Genomic DNA, 12,517 nt, shown 5'->3' with positions numbered 1-12,517 from the left:
GAATAACTATAACTCTTTGTGTTAACAGGTTTGGGGTGTCACAGACCTCAGAAAGTTCATCAAAGAGCGACATAGAGAGTGGTGAGCAGGATGGCAGTATCGACTCTGAAGATGAGGAGGAAGAGGAAATGGAAGTATCAGTCACACCTGCTGAAGAAAATAGCAACAAGAATAATCCTACAGAGCAGAAAGAAACTAATAGCTGTGAAGGCATGCAAATTATCTTTTGTTTGATTTTTTTTTTTTTTTGCAACTTGCAAAGCTGTTGTTGTCATTGGTCAAGTAAGTTACTGTAGGTAGTTAACTTTCTTCGTTAACTGATCTTTGAGATATCTTAGCCAGCAAACATTCTTATGAACTCCATGCATTTGTCTTCAGGTTGGAGTTGCTGGCATTTTTCCCCACAATCCTTTGTTGAAGGGGCCATGTCTTACTATAACCATTGATATTGTTAATATTGCTAGAGGCAGGCTCATAAAGGGTAAAGGTAGTCTTCATTTCCTTTTCCATCATTTAGCATTAGTTTTCAAAGACAGGATCCCTGAGTTTTTTGTGTACTCTCACCACTTATTTTTTCCTGTTGAATTTTTTTGCTTATCGGTTGACCAACTGGCGCTTTCTGTTTTCTGTAAAGTCTTAAATGAAATAATTTTATGTCATCACTGAGAGGACAGCTTGGATTATCCAGAACTGCTGTGTTGAAATAGAAAGATCCTGCATCTTTTTCCTTTAGAACAAAGGCAAAAAGGCAGAAGAAATGGTTGAAGCAGACAGGCATGCAGGACCTCTAGAGTTAGGGATGTGCTTTGAGCTACTACCACAGACCCATACTTTGCTAAACTAAACTGGTTGCACAGTTCATGACACATACCACTGAGACTAAATGCAAAATGTACAGTAAATCATATCTGTTTTTGTACTGGGCTGTCCTGCCCTCATCATTATTGGCACTTCATTCTCATACCTCTGTTCTCTATATTGTTTACAGTGTCTCACCAACTCAGAAAAAAAGTAGTACAGTTAATTTATTTTCCCCATGTTGATCTGACCTTGGAGGTGGTACATACTTTGAGCATTTTTTTCCTCCCCTGGTTCATTCTATGGTCTTTTTCAATCCAGTGCCCAACATCTGCCAGCAAGCCTGCCAGCTTATCCTTTTCCCAAGGACTTACTGTGATGTAAGCTGAGGCCACTGTCAAACCTAAGGGTGTCCGGTAAGGGGGGGGGGGGGTAACTATCATTCTGCCATAGGGTAATGTCTTATGATCTATCTTTTGTTTACCCCTAGCCTGCCTGAAATGTCCCTGAAGCAAGTGTGCAATGAAGGTGTGTATATGTATATATATATATATATATATATATATATATCACTTTTGCCTGCACGGAAGCTCAGCCACAGCTGTATGCTGTTCCCCTTTTCTTGACATACCTTTCCCCATCACATCTCCAGCCTTAATCAGGATTCGGACATGGGAAAGGCCTGTAGGGCTATCCTGGAAACATCCATTCCGCCACTGTCTGTTCATAAGTCACCTGAGTTGCTTATGCTTATTAAACCCAGGTTGACTGGGCTGTAGTTAGGACTTCATCCCTGTATGCCACCTGAGCAGCTACTGGAAGTAGTATATTTAGAAATCTGAGATTGTGAAAGTGAAGTTCTATGTCAGTGTGCGGAATCAACTCCCCTCCCTTGGGGGGAGGACCTTTTACTCTCAGCATTTTTAATAAATCCATATGGTGGTCCCAAAAGGTTGTGGGGCAGTGTTTTTGGCCTGTCCTTGCTCCAGTGTGTTAGTTGGCAGTAAAGGTGGAGTAGATCTGGCACTGTGTAAAGCTAGTCGTAGTTCAGATGTTCATCGTGTTACACTGCTGCAGTCATTACACTTGGGTTATCCTGCTGTCAGGCGGTCCCGCAGTCGGCCAGAGTTCCAAAGTCTTGGTCCGGCGTCGGTTGCTGTCGCTTCTTCCCTGATGTCAGTGCACCAGGGGTATTTAAGATGCATCCAACGCCATTTTCTTCAGTCTTTCTTGCCACGTGGTGCCCGAAGCAGAAGCAGTTCACAAGTGCCGTTCGGCCAACTCCTGAAATTTTCGAAGTCGAAATTTCAGATCTGAAGTCTTCAATAAAGCTAAGTACCCCGTTGGGGAAACTTTTTTCTTGCCTCAGACAGATGTCAGAAAAAGTTAATAATTGTATTTTTTTGTGGGAAGCAAATACCTCATAAGGACTTCCACTCTTACTGTATTCCATGCCTAGGCCCTGATCACGACGTCACTAGTTGTCGGTTTTGTGCTAGATTTAACAAACGCACTATAAAAAGATGTTTTGATTTTGCTTTGCACTACTTTGGCCGAAGGTTCAATTATACTATGCCGTCGGATCAACCGACGACCGCAATACTGAAAAAACGCAAGGACAAGGATAAAGACAGGCATCCAAGGTCCAAAACTGACGACGAAACCTCTTATAGGCCAGTCGCCGGTTCTCAGTGAGGCGCTTTCGCAGCTCCTGACACCCGCTACCTCAGAGCCACAGGCCGCCACCGACTCCCACGTGGAGACAACTAGGCCTCTGGAAACTCAAGGTATTGGGCCTACGGAAACTAATCCCTCAGATGGGTCCAGAGCCGCTGAGCAGGCATCGGCTTCTAAGGGTGTTTTCAGACCTTCACAACTTACCATTAAAACAACAGCCAAGACAAAAGTACCATTAAAGACAAAGAAACAAGTACAGCATTCTCCTGGACAGTCCTCCATGCCTAAGAAACAGATGCTTAAAATGGCCGAAGACCTCATTACTCTAATCAGGGGTTCCCATCCCCCTCCTGAGAAAAGGCCTAGGCAGGATACAGACTATGATTCCTCTGATCAGGTTCCCATTTCCTCTGATTCCTCTTCAGACCAGGGATACTCTCTACCCCCCTATGAGGACTCTGATGCTGAGGAATCTATCCCTTCAGCCTCTCCTCCTGAGGATTCTTTTGGGGAAACTTTACATACCATGAGGGAGCATTTCCATTAGGAAAGTCAGGATTACTCAGAATCCAAGAAATGGCTCAGGGATTTCCTTTTATTGCCTCAGCACAGGCCCCTGGCTATTCCGCCTGTGCTAGATATTGTGGATGATGTGTTCTCTGAATCCAGCTGATCTCCTGACTCTTTGCCCCCTGCTCCAGCCAAGCCAGATAGGTATTATAGAGTCCCTGACTCTCACAAGTTTCTTCATAAAAACCCTTCTGCTGATCCAGAAACTATATCCCAGGGTCCAAAAGGGGTTAAGGCTTCCATTGCAAAAAATCCAGTACCCTCTGACAGAGATTCCAGAGCTTTGGATAGATGGGGGAAGAAAGTATACACTTCTGCAACTTTAGCAGTAAGAGCTTTAAATTGCCAGTTCCACATGCTTAAGTACCAACAATATTTAAGTTAAAACAGAAAATGCTTCAAGCTCAGAAGCTCCTGATTGTAAAGAAATACAGGATTTATTGCATGCATTTGAACAGGTGGGAAAACAAACTCTGCAATGTGGTTTTGATTCTTTAGAGGCCTCTTGTAGAGCCGCAGTTACAGGTTCTGTGATTCGAAGACATGCTTGGTTAGAAGAACAGAGTTTACCTGATCATGTTAAGGCAAAATTATTGGATGTTCCTTTACAGCATGATACCTTGTTTGGTGTTAAGGCATAAGAGGTGTTAAAGAAAATGGAGGATAAAGCTAAATCTATGCAAACAGTCAAGGATTTCTTACAGGTACAGCCACCTCGATTTAGCAGAAATTGGCCAAAAAATAATTGGTCTTTTCCAGTGTCAGACGCCCAAGAGGCAGATCACAACCCCAAGGCTCAAACAGACAATGACAGTGGGGCACCTCAACCCCAAAAGGAGGAGAGGACAAGTCTCAAACTTACAGGAAACAGTCACAATGACTTTCCCCTTCGTACGCCAAACACTTCCCTTTTGGAAGCCCCCTTAGGGGGAAAATTAGCACATTTTTCTCAAAACTGGCAAACCAATCACCCAAGACAAATGGGTTCTGAATATTGTGTCTCAAGGGTACAGGTTCCACTTTCATACTTTACCAAGGCTAAAAGGAATGCCAGACCTGCCACAAAACCAATGGGCAGAGGCACAAAAACAAATTTCAGCCCTCATGGACATGAGGGCTATTCAAAAAGTACCACAACAGGAACAAGGACAAGGTTTTTACTCAAGACTCTTCCTGGTCCCCAGAAAGGAAAGGGCCTGGAGGCCCATACTAGACCTTTCAATTCTAAATACTTACCTGGATATTCCGAAATTCAAAATGTTGACATTACAGCAGCTTCTACCCATGCTGGGCAAGAATGCTTGGCTTGTTACTCTGGACCTCAAAGAGGCATACCTGCATGTCCCTATCAGACAAAATTGCAGAAGATACCTCAGATTCAAAGCTGATACAATGCACTACCAATTCTCTGCACTGCCCTTTGGCTTATCTACTGTGCACAGGGTCTTCACAAAGTGCCTGGCACCAGTAATTGCATTTTGCAGACAAAAAGGAATTCAAATATATCCATACCTGGACGACTGCCTCATTCAAGCAGAGACAAAGGACATTCTTCTACAGCATCTGGCGTTTGTACAGAGGTTGCTAATTTGTCTAGGGTACACAGTAAACGAAAAGAAGTCAAAGCTAGTGCCCTCACAGCAGATTATATTCTTGGGTGCCAGCTTAAATACAACGGCCCAGATGGCTTACCTCACGCCAGACAAACAAGTTCAAATAACTCAATATTTTCAACTACTGGCAAAAAAGTCCCATCTCCCTGCAAGAAAAATTCTGCAGGCCCTGGGATTCATGGTATCCTGCATACTACTAATACCATATGCCAGACTGCATATGAGGAAATTACAATAGTACCTAAAAAGTGTTTGGACTCAACACTCTCACAGTTTAGAAGCAGTAATACCAATGATTCCCTGCCTACAGCAGGAGTTTCTATGGTGGGCACAGGCATGTCACCTAAACAAGGGTCAGCCTTTTACCCTACACACAGCCAGGTAGACTCTAGCAACAGATGCTTCGGATTACGCCTGGGGAGCACACATGGCAGGAAAATGCATTCAGGGCAAGTGGACCACAGACCAGATGCATCTTCACATCAATCAAAAAGAGATGTTGGCTGTTCAAAATGCCCTAACAGCTTTCAAGGACCTTCTGCATCCAGGACAATTATTATTAAAGACAGACAATACCACAGTAATGTGGTACATAAACAAGCAAGGGGGCACTCATTCTTATCCCCTATGCAGGCAAGCCATGACCTTGTGGAACACAGCTCTAACTTACCAAGTTCATCTGCAAGCGCAATTCCTGCCAGGGAAGAAAAATACTCTGGCAGACGATCTAAGCAGAAATATCATGGACCCTCACGAATGAAAATTGAATCCACAAATCTTCAGCATGGTAACGCAAAAATGGAGATGCCCAGACATAGATCTTTTTGCCTCCCCACTGAATTGCCAGCTACCAAAATTCTGCACAAGGACTTATCACAAACAAGCATGGAAAATGGATGCTCTTCTGTTCAGCTGGAAAAACCTAAATGTTTATGCCTTCCCGCCACTGCCTCTCCTTTCAAAGGTACTCCTAAAAGCCAGACAAGAAAAACCACAGATGATCCTGATTGCTCCAGACTGGCCACACCAGCACTGGTACCCTGTCTTAAGGAACTTAGCTCAAGGCCCACCATGGATTTTGCCTCAAATTCCACACCTTCTGACTCAACAAAACAATCAGATCCTGCATGGTCAGCTCAAAACCCTAAACCTGGCTGCATGGCAGATTCATTTGTCAAGCAGGCAACACCTTTCTCTAAAGCTGTTATGGATGTCATTTTTGAGGCCAGGAGGCCTAGCACCAGGAAAGCTTACTCAGACAAATGGAAAAGATTCTGCGCCTGGAACCAGGCTCAAAGCCTTGACCCTCTTGTTCCAAACATTCCTCACATTTTACAATACTTAACTGAGATGCTGGACAGAGGCCTATCCTTCTCATCAATTAAGATCCACGCCTCTGCCATTTCAGCACATTACAACACGGATCCTCCTTTATTCTCTCATCCCTTGCTAAAGCAGTACCTCAGAGGGGCTAAAAACATAAGACCGCCCCGGAGAGCAGCAACACCAACTTGGGACCTCAATTTCGTTTTGGAAAAACTAACCCTGCCACCTTTTGAGCCAGCCAATACATCCGATCTAAAATTTTTATCATGGAAAACAGCTCTGCTCCTGGCAGCAACTTCAGCACGAAGAGTCTCAGAGCTACAGGCATTAATGGCAGTGGAACCTTTTATAATTTTTCATCAGGACAGGGTTTCTTTAAGGACAAACCCTACCTTTATGCCAAAGGTCGTATCTAGTGTGGCTCTTAACCAAACCATCCATTTGCCAACTTTTTATCCAAACCCCCAGAATAAAGGGGAGAAACTTTTGCATTCTTTCGACATACACAGGCAGCTACGCTTCTACTTGGACAGAACAAAATCTTTCAGGAAAACTGAACAACTTTTTGTAGCATATGCTGCAGGATCACAGGGCAAGGCTATCTCAAAGCAGACTATATCCAAATGGATAGGACACTGTATTCGTTACTGCTACACACAGCATGGAAAATCAGTCCCAAATAACATTAGGCCACATTCCATCAGGGCAACAGACACTTCAACAGCCTTTCTCAGAGGAGTACCTACCAAGGAAATTTTGGAGGCTGTAACTTGGAGTTCAGTGCACACCTTTACCAAGCATTACCACCTGCCTCTTTACTCTAAATCCAGAGCAGGATTTGCCTCTGCAGTTCTGCAGGGCCTCATAGCCAATCCTACCTCTTTATAGACAAGCCACCCAACCTTAGCTTTGGGATTCTATCCAAGTGTAATGACTGCAGCAGTGTAACACGATGAACATAGTACATTTTTGTACCTACCATAAATGTAGATGTTCGAGTGTTCACACTGCTGCACTCCAGGTTTCCCTCCCTCCATCCCCTCTAAACTAACTGGACTTATCTATACCTTTCTATCCTATACAACCTTTGTGGTGTATTTGCTTGTAACTGAAGGTATTGTTTTTATTTTATATGTATATTTTTTATTAGCAATATGTATTGCCTACCTACTTGGGGGTACCTGACATCTGGGGCAAGAAAAACCTGAAGAAAATGGTGTCGGAATCATCTTATATACCCCTGGCGCACTGACGTCAGGGAAGAAGCGACAGCAACCGACGCCGGACCAAGACTTTGGAACTCTGGCCGACTGCTGGACTGCCTGATGGCAGGATAATCCAAGTGTAATGACTGCAGCAGTGTGAACACTCGAACATCTACATTTATGGTAGGTACAAAACTGTACTTTATAGCTTCTGGACTGATTGCAAAATGGGCTCATAATCTCCTGGCCCGCTTCACTGAAGCTGTTGATGAACCATCATCATCAAGCATTGGCTTTACATTCCCGGCACAGCAAACACCGCAGAAGAAATAAAAATGTCTTTTTCTTTACAAGTGCTTCCTTGCTTAACCTATTTAGGGAAATAGGGAAAAATTCCATTCCATCTGTCAGCATCCATTGGCATTACCTTCCCAGCACTTTTGCTTAAAAGGAGAACTTTCTAGAGCTCACTAGAGCACTTTCTCAACTCACTAAAAAACATAACAAAATAGTTAAGAATTGAGAGCCCTCCTTGATGAGTCCTGTGCCAAATTGCTGTTTTTCACCAGTCAGAACTTGGCATCTTTCTTTGGAAACTCCCATGCTGTGGCATACTTGTGCACCTGCATAAGCAAGCTTGTCTTCTAAGCCCAGTGATGTTCTTCGTGTTTCACTGTTGCAGTCATCACATTTGGGTTATCCTGCCAGGGGTAGCCCTCAGTCGGCCCAAATACCAGAGGCTTAGTATTTCTGCGTCGGTTGCTGTTGCTCCAGGACTGACGTCAGGTCATCGGTGGTATAAAATCAGGCAGCCAACGCCATTACATCAGTCTTGCCGAGGAGCCCGAAGCAGAAGCAGTTTGCACGAGTACAGGTTGGCTGCTACCTGAGTTTTCATTTCCGAATTGAAGTTGAAGTCTTCTAAAGCTAAGTTACCCCATTGGGAATCCTTTTTTCTTGCTCTAACCGATGTCAGAAAAAGTTAACAATTGTCTTGCCTGTGGAAAGCAAATACCACACCGAGACTTGCATTCTTATTGCATCACCTGTTTAGGCCCAGACCACGACATCCCTCTCTGTTGCTTTTGTGCTTTGTTCAACGCCAGAACTATACGTCATTGGGCCCGTATTGTAGTTAGTTATTTTCGCTCTCAGTCCTCGAATTCCGTTATAGCTTCGGAAAGCCATCCGACTACCGATCTTCTGAAAAAACATAAGGATAAAGACAGATTCAGACAGCACAGGTCCAAAACTGCTGATGATGCTTCTGCTAAGCTAGTCGTCAGTTCTCCAGTCCTCAATGAGGTGCTTTCGCAGCCCCTGATGCCCACTTCTGTGGATTCGCAGGCCGCTACCGGGACCCTTTCAGAGACCAGTATGCCGCGAGACTCTTCTACGACTAAGGATCCTGCGGATGTCTCTACCTTGGATGGGTCTGGAGCTGAGCAGGCCCCGGCTTCCGAGGAAGTACTTTACACTACCGATGCTCGACACAGACCGAAGACTTCTTTTGCGTCTTGAGTTCTTTCTAAAACTACCGAGTTCCTGAGGCCCAGGTTACAAACTGCGCCCAAAAAAATGACGACCCAAGCTCAGGCACCTGCTTCCTTGCCTCAGTCTTAAATGCTTAAAATGGCGGAATACCTTATTATGCTTATTAGGGGAAGCCAGGCTACCCCTTCCAAAAGAAAAAGAGACTTGTCCCCAGCAGTTTTTTTCTGAACAGGATTCCGATGACTCTGATGCTTCTGAATATGAAGACATGTAACCCCTCTCTGCTTATGAAGATTCTGATGCAGAGGAATCCATTGCCTGTGCCTCTCCACCTGAGGATTTTTCATTTGGGGAAACCCTTCATTCTTTAAGGGAGCATTCCAGTGGGAATGTCAGGACTGTCCTCAGTCAAAAAAGAGACTTGGGGAATTCTAGGGAATTGTTAGATTTACCACAGCACCGACCTGTGGCCATTCCTCCTGTCCTGGATGTTGTGGATGATGTTTCTATGTAATCCAGTGTGACTCCTGACACCCTTTCTCCTGCTCCCAGGAAACCTGACAGGTACTACAGAGTCTCTGACTCTCACAAATTCTTTTTCAAAAATCCTACTGCTGATCCACAGGTCATTTCTCAAGGACCTAAAGGAATTAAAGCAACCTCAGCAAAGAATCCCACTCCCTCAGGCAGTGGTTCCTGAGCTTTAGACAGATGGGGTAAAAAAGTATGCACCTCTGCTACTCTTGCTATTAGAACATTAAATTGTCATTTCCACATGCTGAAATATCAGCCGCATACCATGGGACTCCTCAAACAAAAATATCTTCCTTTCCTGCTTGTGCAGAAAGTAAAGAATTACAAGAGCTAATGCATTCTGCAGGTCAAGTAACTAAGCAAGCACACTTTGCAGTGTGGCTTTGATGCCCTAGAAGCATCTTGCAGGCCAGCAGTCACTGGTTCTGTCTTTAGAAGGCGTGCTTGGTATAAGGAACAGACCTTGCCAGAGCATGTCAAATCCAAATTGTTGGTCGCACCATTGAATAAAGGCAATTTATTTGGCACCAAGGCAGAAGAGGTCTTAAAAAAGATGGAAGAAAAGGCTAAATCTATGCAGACAGTTGAAGACTTCTTACAGGTCCGGCCTCCAAGGTTCAGTAGGCATTGCCCTTCCAAGCATTGATCCTTTCCTACCCCCCAGGCTAGCTCAGTCCAGACCCCCACCCCCACCCCCCAGACAGCAGCCCCAGGGAATGCAAAGATCTAAGCAATGGAGTTCCTCCTCTTCAAAAACAGGGAGCACAAAGCTGCCCCCTTATGGTAAGAACTCACAATGACTTTACACCTCCACCCCTTACCTCTGCCCACTTGCTTGTGCCCCTAGGAGGAAAACTCTCCTTCCATGCAAGCAACTGGGCCTCTGTTACCAACGACCAATGGGTCCTCAACATAGTGTCCCAGGGATACAGATTTTATTTCCACACTCTGCCAACCCCAAAAGAGTTCCCAGACCTTCCTCCAAACCAGTGGGCAGAGGCCAAAACGCAAGTCCTTTCCCTGCTCTCCGTGAGGGCAATACAGCATGTTCCTGCAGAGCAGATAGGCCAAGGTTTCTATTCCAGACTCTTCCTGGTACCCAGAAAAGAGGGCACCTGGCATCCAATCCTCAATCTATCCATTCTAAACACCTTTCTGGTGATACCAAAAATTCAAAATGCTCACCCTCCAGCAGCTTCTTCCTATGCTTTCCAAGGATGCTTGGTTAGCCACCCTAGACCTAAAAGAGGCCTACCTACAAATCCCAATCAGGGAATCTTGCAGGAAATATCTACGTTTCAGGGCAGGATCTATGCACTTTCAGTTCTCTGCACTTCCCTTTGGCTTATCTACTGCTCCCAGAGTTTTCACAAAATGCCTGGCTTCAGCCATTGCTTTTTGCAAACAAAGAAATATTCAAATTTACCCCTACTTAGATGATTGCCTGATTCAGGCAAACAGTCAGGAAAAGCTGTTAAAGCACCTGACCTTTGTAAAGGACCTACTGACCTCCCTGGGGTATACTGTCAACAAAAAGAAATCAAAACTAGTCCCCACACAAAAAATTATATTCCTTGGCGTAAGCCTGGACACAGCATCCCAGATGGTATTCCTTACTCCAGAAAAACAAGCCTAACTGACAGACTACTTCTCTCAACTAGCCACCAGAACCCAGTTATCCACAAGGAAAATCCTGCAAGCTCTAGGATTCATGGCCTCCTGCATTCTACTCATTCCACATGCCAGACTGCATATGAGGAAACTACAGTGGTACCTAAAAAGCCTTTGGTGTCAACACTCTCAAGACCTGGAAACTATCATACCAGTGATACCTTATCTAAGGAAAGATTTTCTTTGGTGGGTAGCAGCATGCAACCACAACAAGGCACTTCCCTTCTCACATCCCCACACTGCACAGACCCTCACTACAGACGCATCAGGCTATGCCTGGGGTGCACACCTGGACGGCAGATGCATTCAGGGCCATTGGAGCCCAAATCAAATACATCTGCACATCAACCAAAAAGAGATGCTAGCTGTTTAGCATGCCCTGACAACTTTCAGACCCCTACTCTCCCCGCGGCCTCTACTGATCAAAACAGACAACACCACAGTGATGTGAGGGAACTCACTATTATCCTCTCTGCAGGCTCGCCATGACCCTTTGGCACACGGCCTCAGCCATGCAACTACACCTGCTAGCCCAGTTTCTGCCAGGCTCCCTAAACTCTCTGGCAGACAATTTGAGCAGAAACCTGCCAGACCCACATGAGTGGCAGCTAGACAACAGAACCTTCACCCTTGTAACCCAGAAATGGGGTACCCCGAAGGTGGACCTCTTTGCCTCCCACTCCAATCATCAGCTCAGCAAATTCTGAATCAGGGAACCTCACAGCAAGTCCTGGAAGGTGGATGTGCTATCCTTCCAGTGGGTAAACCTCTCGGTCTATGCATTTCCCCCCTCTACCACTCATTTCAAGGGTAGTGCTCAAAATAAGGGAGGAAAAACTGAGGGCAGTCATGATTGCCCCAGACTGGCCACACCAGCACTGGTACCCACTGCTGCGCACCTTGCCACCCCTGCCACCATGGTACCTACCTCAGATCTCAACACTCCTGACCCAGAGGAATGGAGAATTCATGCATCCCCAATTGCAGACCCTCAACCTGGCAGCCTTGCTTAGTCCCTGACCTCTCCTCAAGCTGCCAGCCTAAGCAAACAAGTCCTAGATGTTATACGTGAGGCCAGATGCCCCAGCACTAGAAAATCCTTTGCTGACAAGTGGAAAAGGTTTTGCACCTGGATCCAGGCTAAGGGAGCCGGAATGGTACAGCCCTCCCTACCTCTCATCCTGGATTACCTAACAGACCTACTACACATGGGTCTATCCTTCTCTTCTATTAAAATTCATGCCTCTGCCATCTCTGCTCATTACAGCACAGAGCCACCTCTCTTCTCACACCCTCTCATCAAACAGATCCTAAGAGGCGCTAACAACTTTAGGCCACCCAGATGAGCTCCTACCCCAGCTTGGGACCTTAACATTGTGTTGGAAAAGCTCACCCCACCCCCATTTGAACCTGCAGCTTCAGCAGAGTTAAAATTCCTCTCTTGGAAGACAGCCTTGCTTCTGGTCATCACGTCAGCTAGAAGAGTATCAGAGCTACAAGCAGTCACGGCTGTAGAGCCCTTCATCATTTTCCATGCTGACAGAGTCTCCCTCAGGACTAACCTATCCTTCATGCCTAAAGTGGTGTCCAGTGTGGCTCTCAACCAATCCATTCATTTGCCCACCTTTT

At 45.4% G+C, this 12,517-nt stretch overlaps 1 protein-coding gene across 3 annotated transcripts in view; it reads left to right on the top strand.

Moving 5' to 3' along the window:
* PPP6R2 (protein phosphatase 6 regulatory subunit 2) overlaps positions 1 to 12,517 on the top strand; it is a 4,227,669-nt gene that overhangs the window by 3,040,045 nt on the left and 1,175,107 nt on the right. For all 3 annotated transcript variants that reach the window (XM_044088566.1, XM_044088567.1, XM_044088565.1), the window contains exon 19: positions 29 to 210. In XM_044088566.1, the coding sequence (XP_043944501.1) occupies positions 29 to 210 (182 nt within the window). The remainder of the gene's footprint in view (positions 1 to 28; positions 211 to 12,517) is intronic.

The sequence above is a fragment of the Protopterus annectens genome, chromosome 11.part0 (assembly GCF_019279795.1).
Source record: "Protopterus annectens isolate FY-2018-M chromosome 11.part0, PAN1.0, whole genome shotgun sequence".
Taxonomy (NCBI): Eukaryota; Metazoa; Chordata; order Ceratodontiformes; family Protopteridae; genus Protopterus; species Protopterus annectens.
This window is presented reverse-complemented; position numbering and strand designations above follow the sequence as displayed.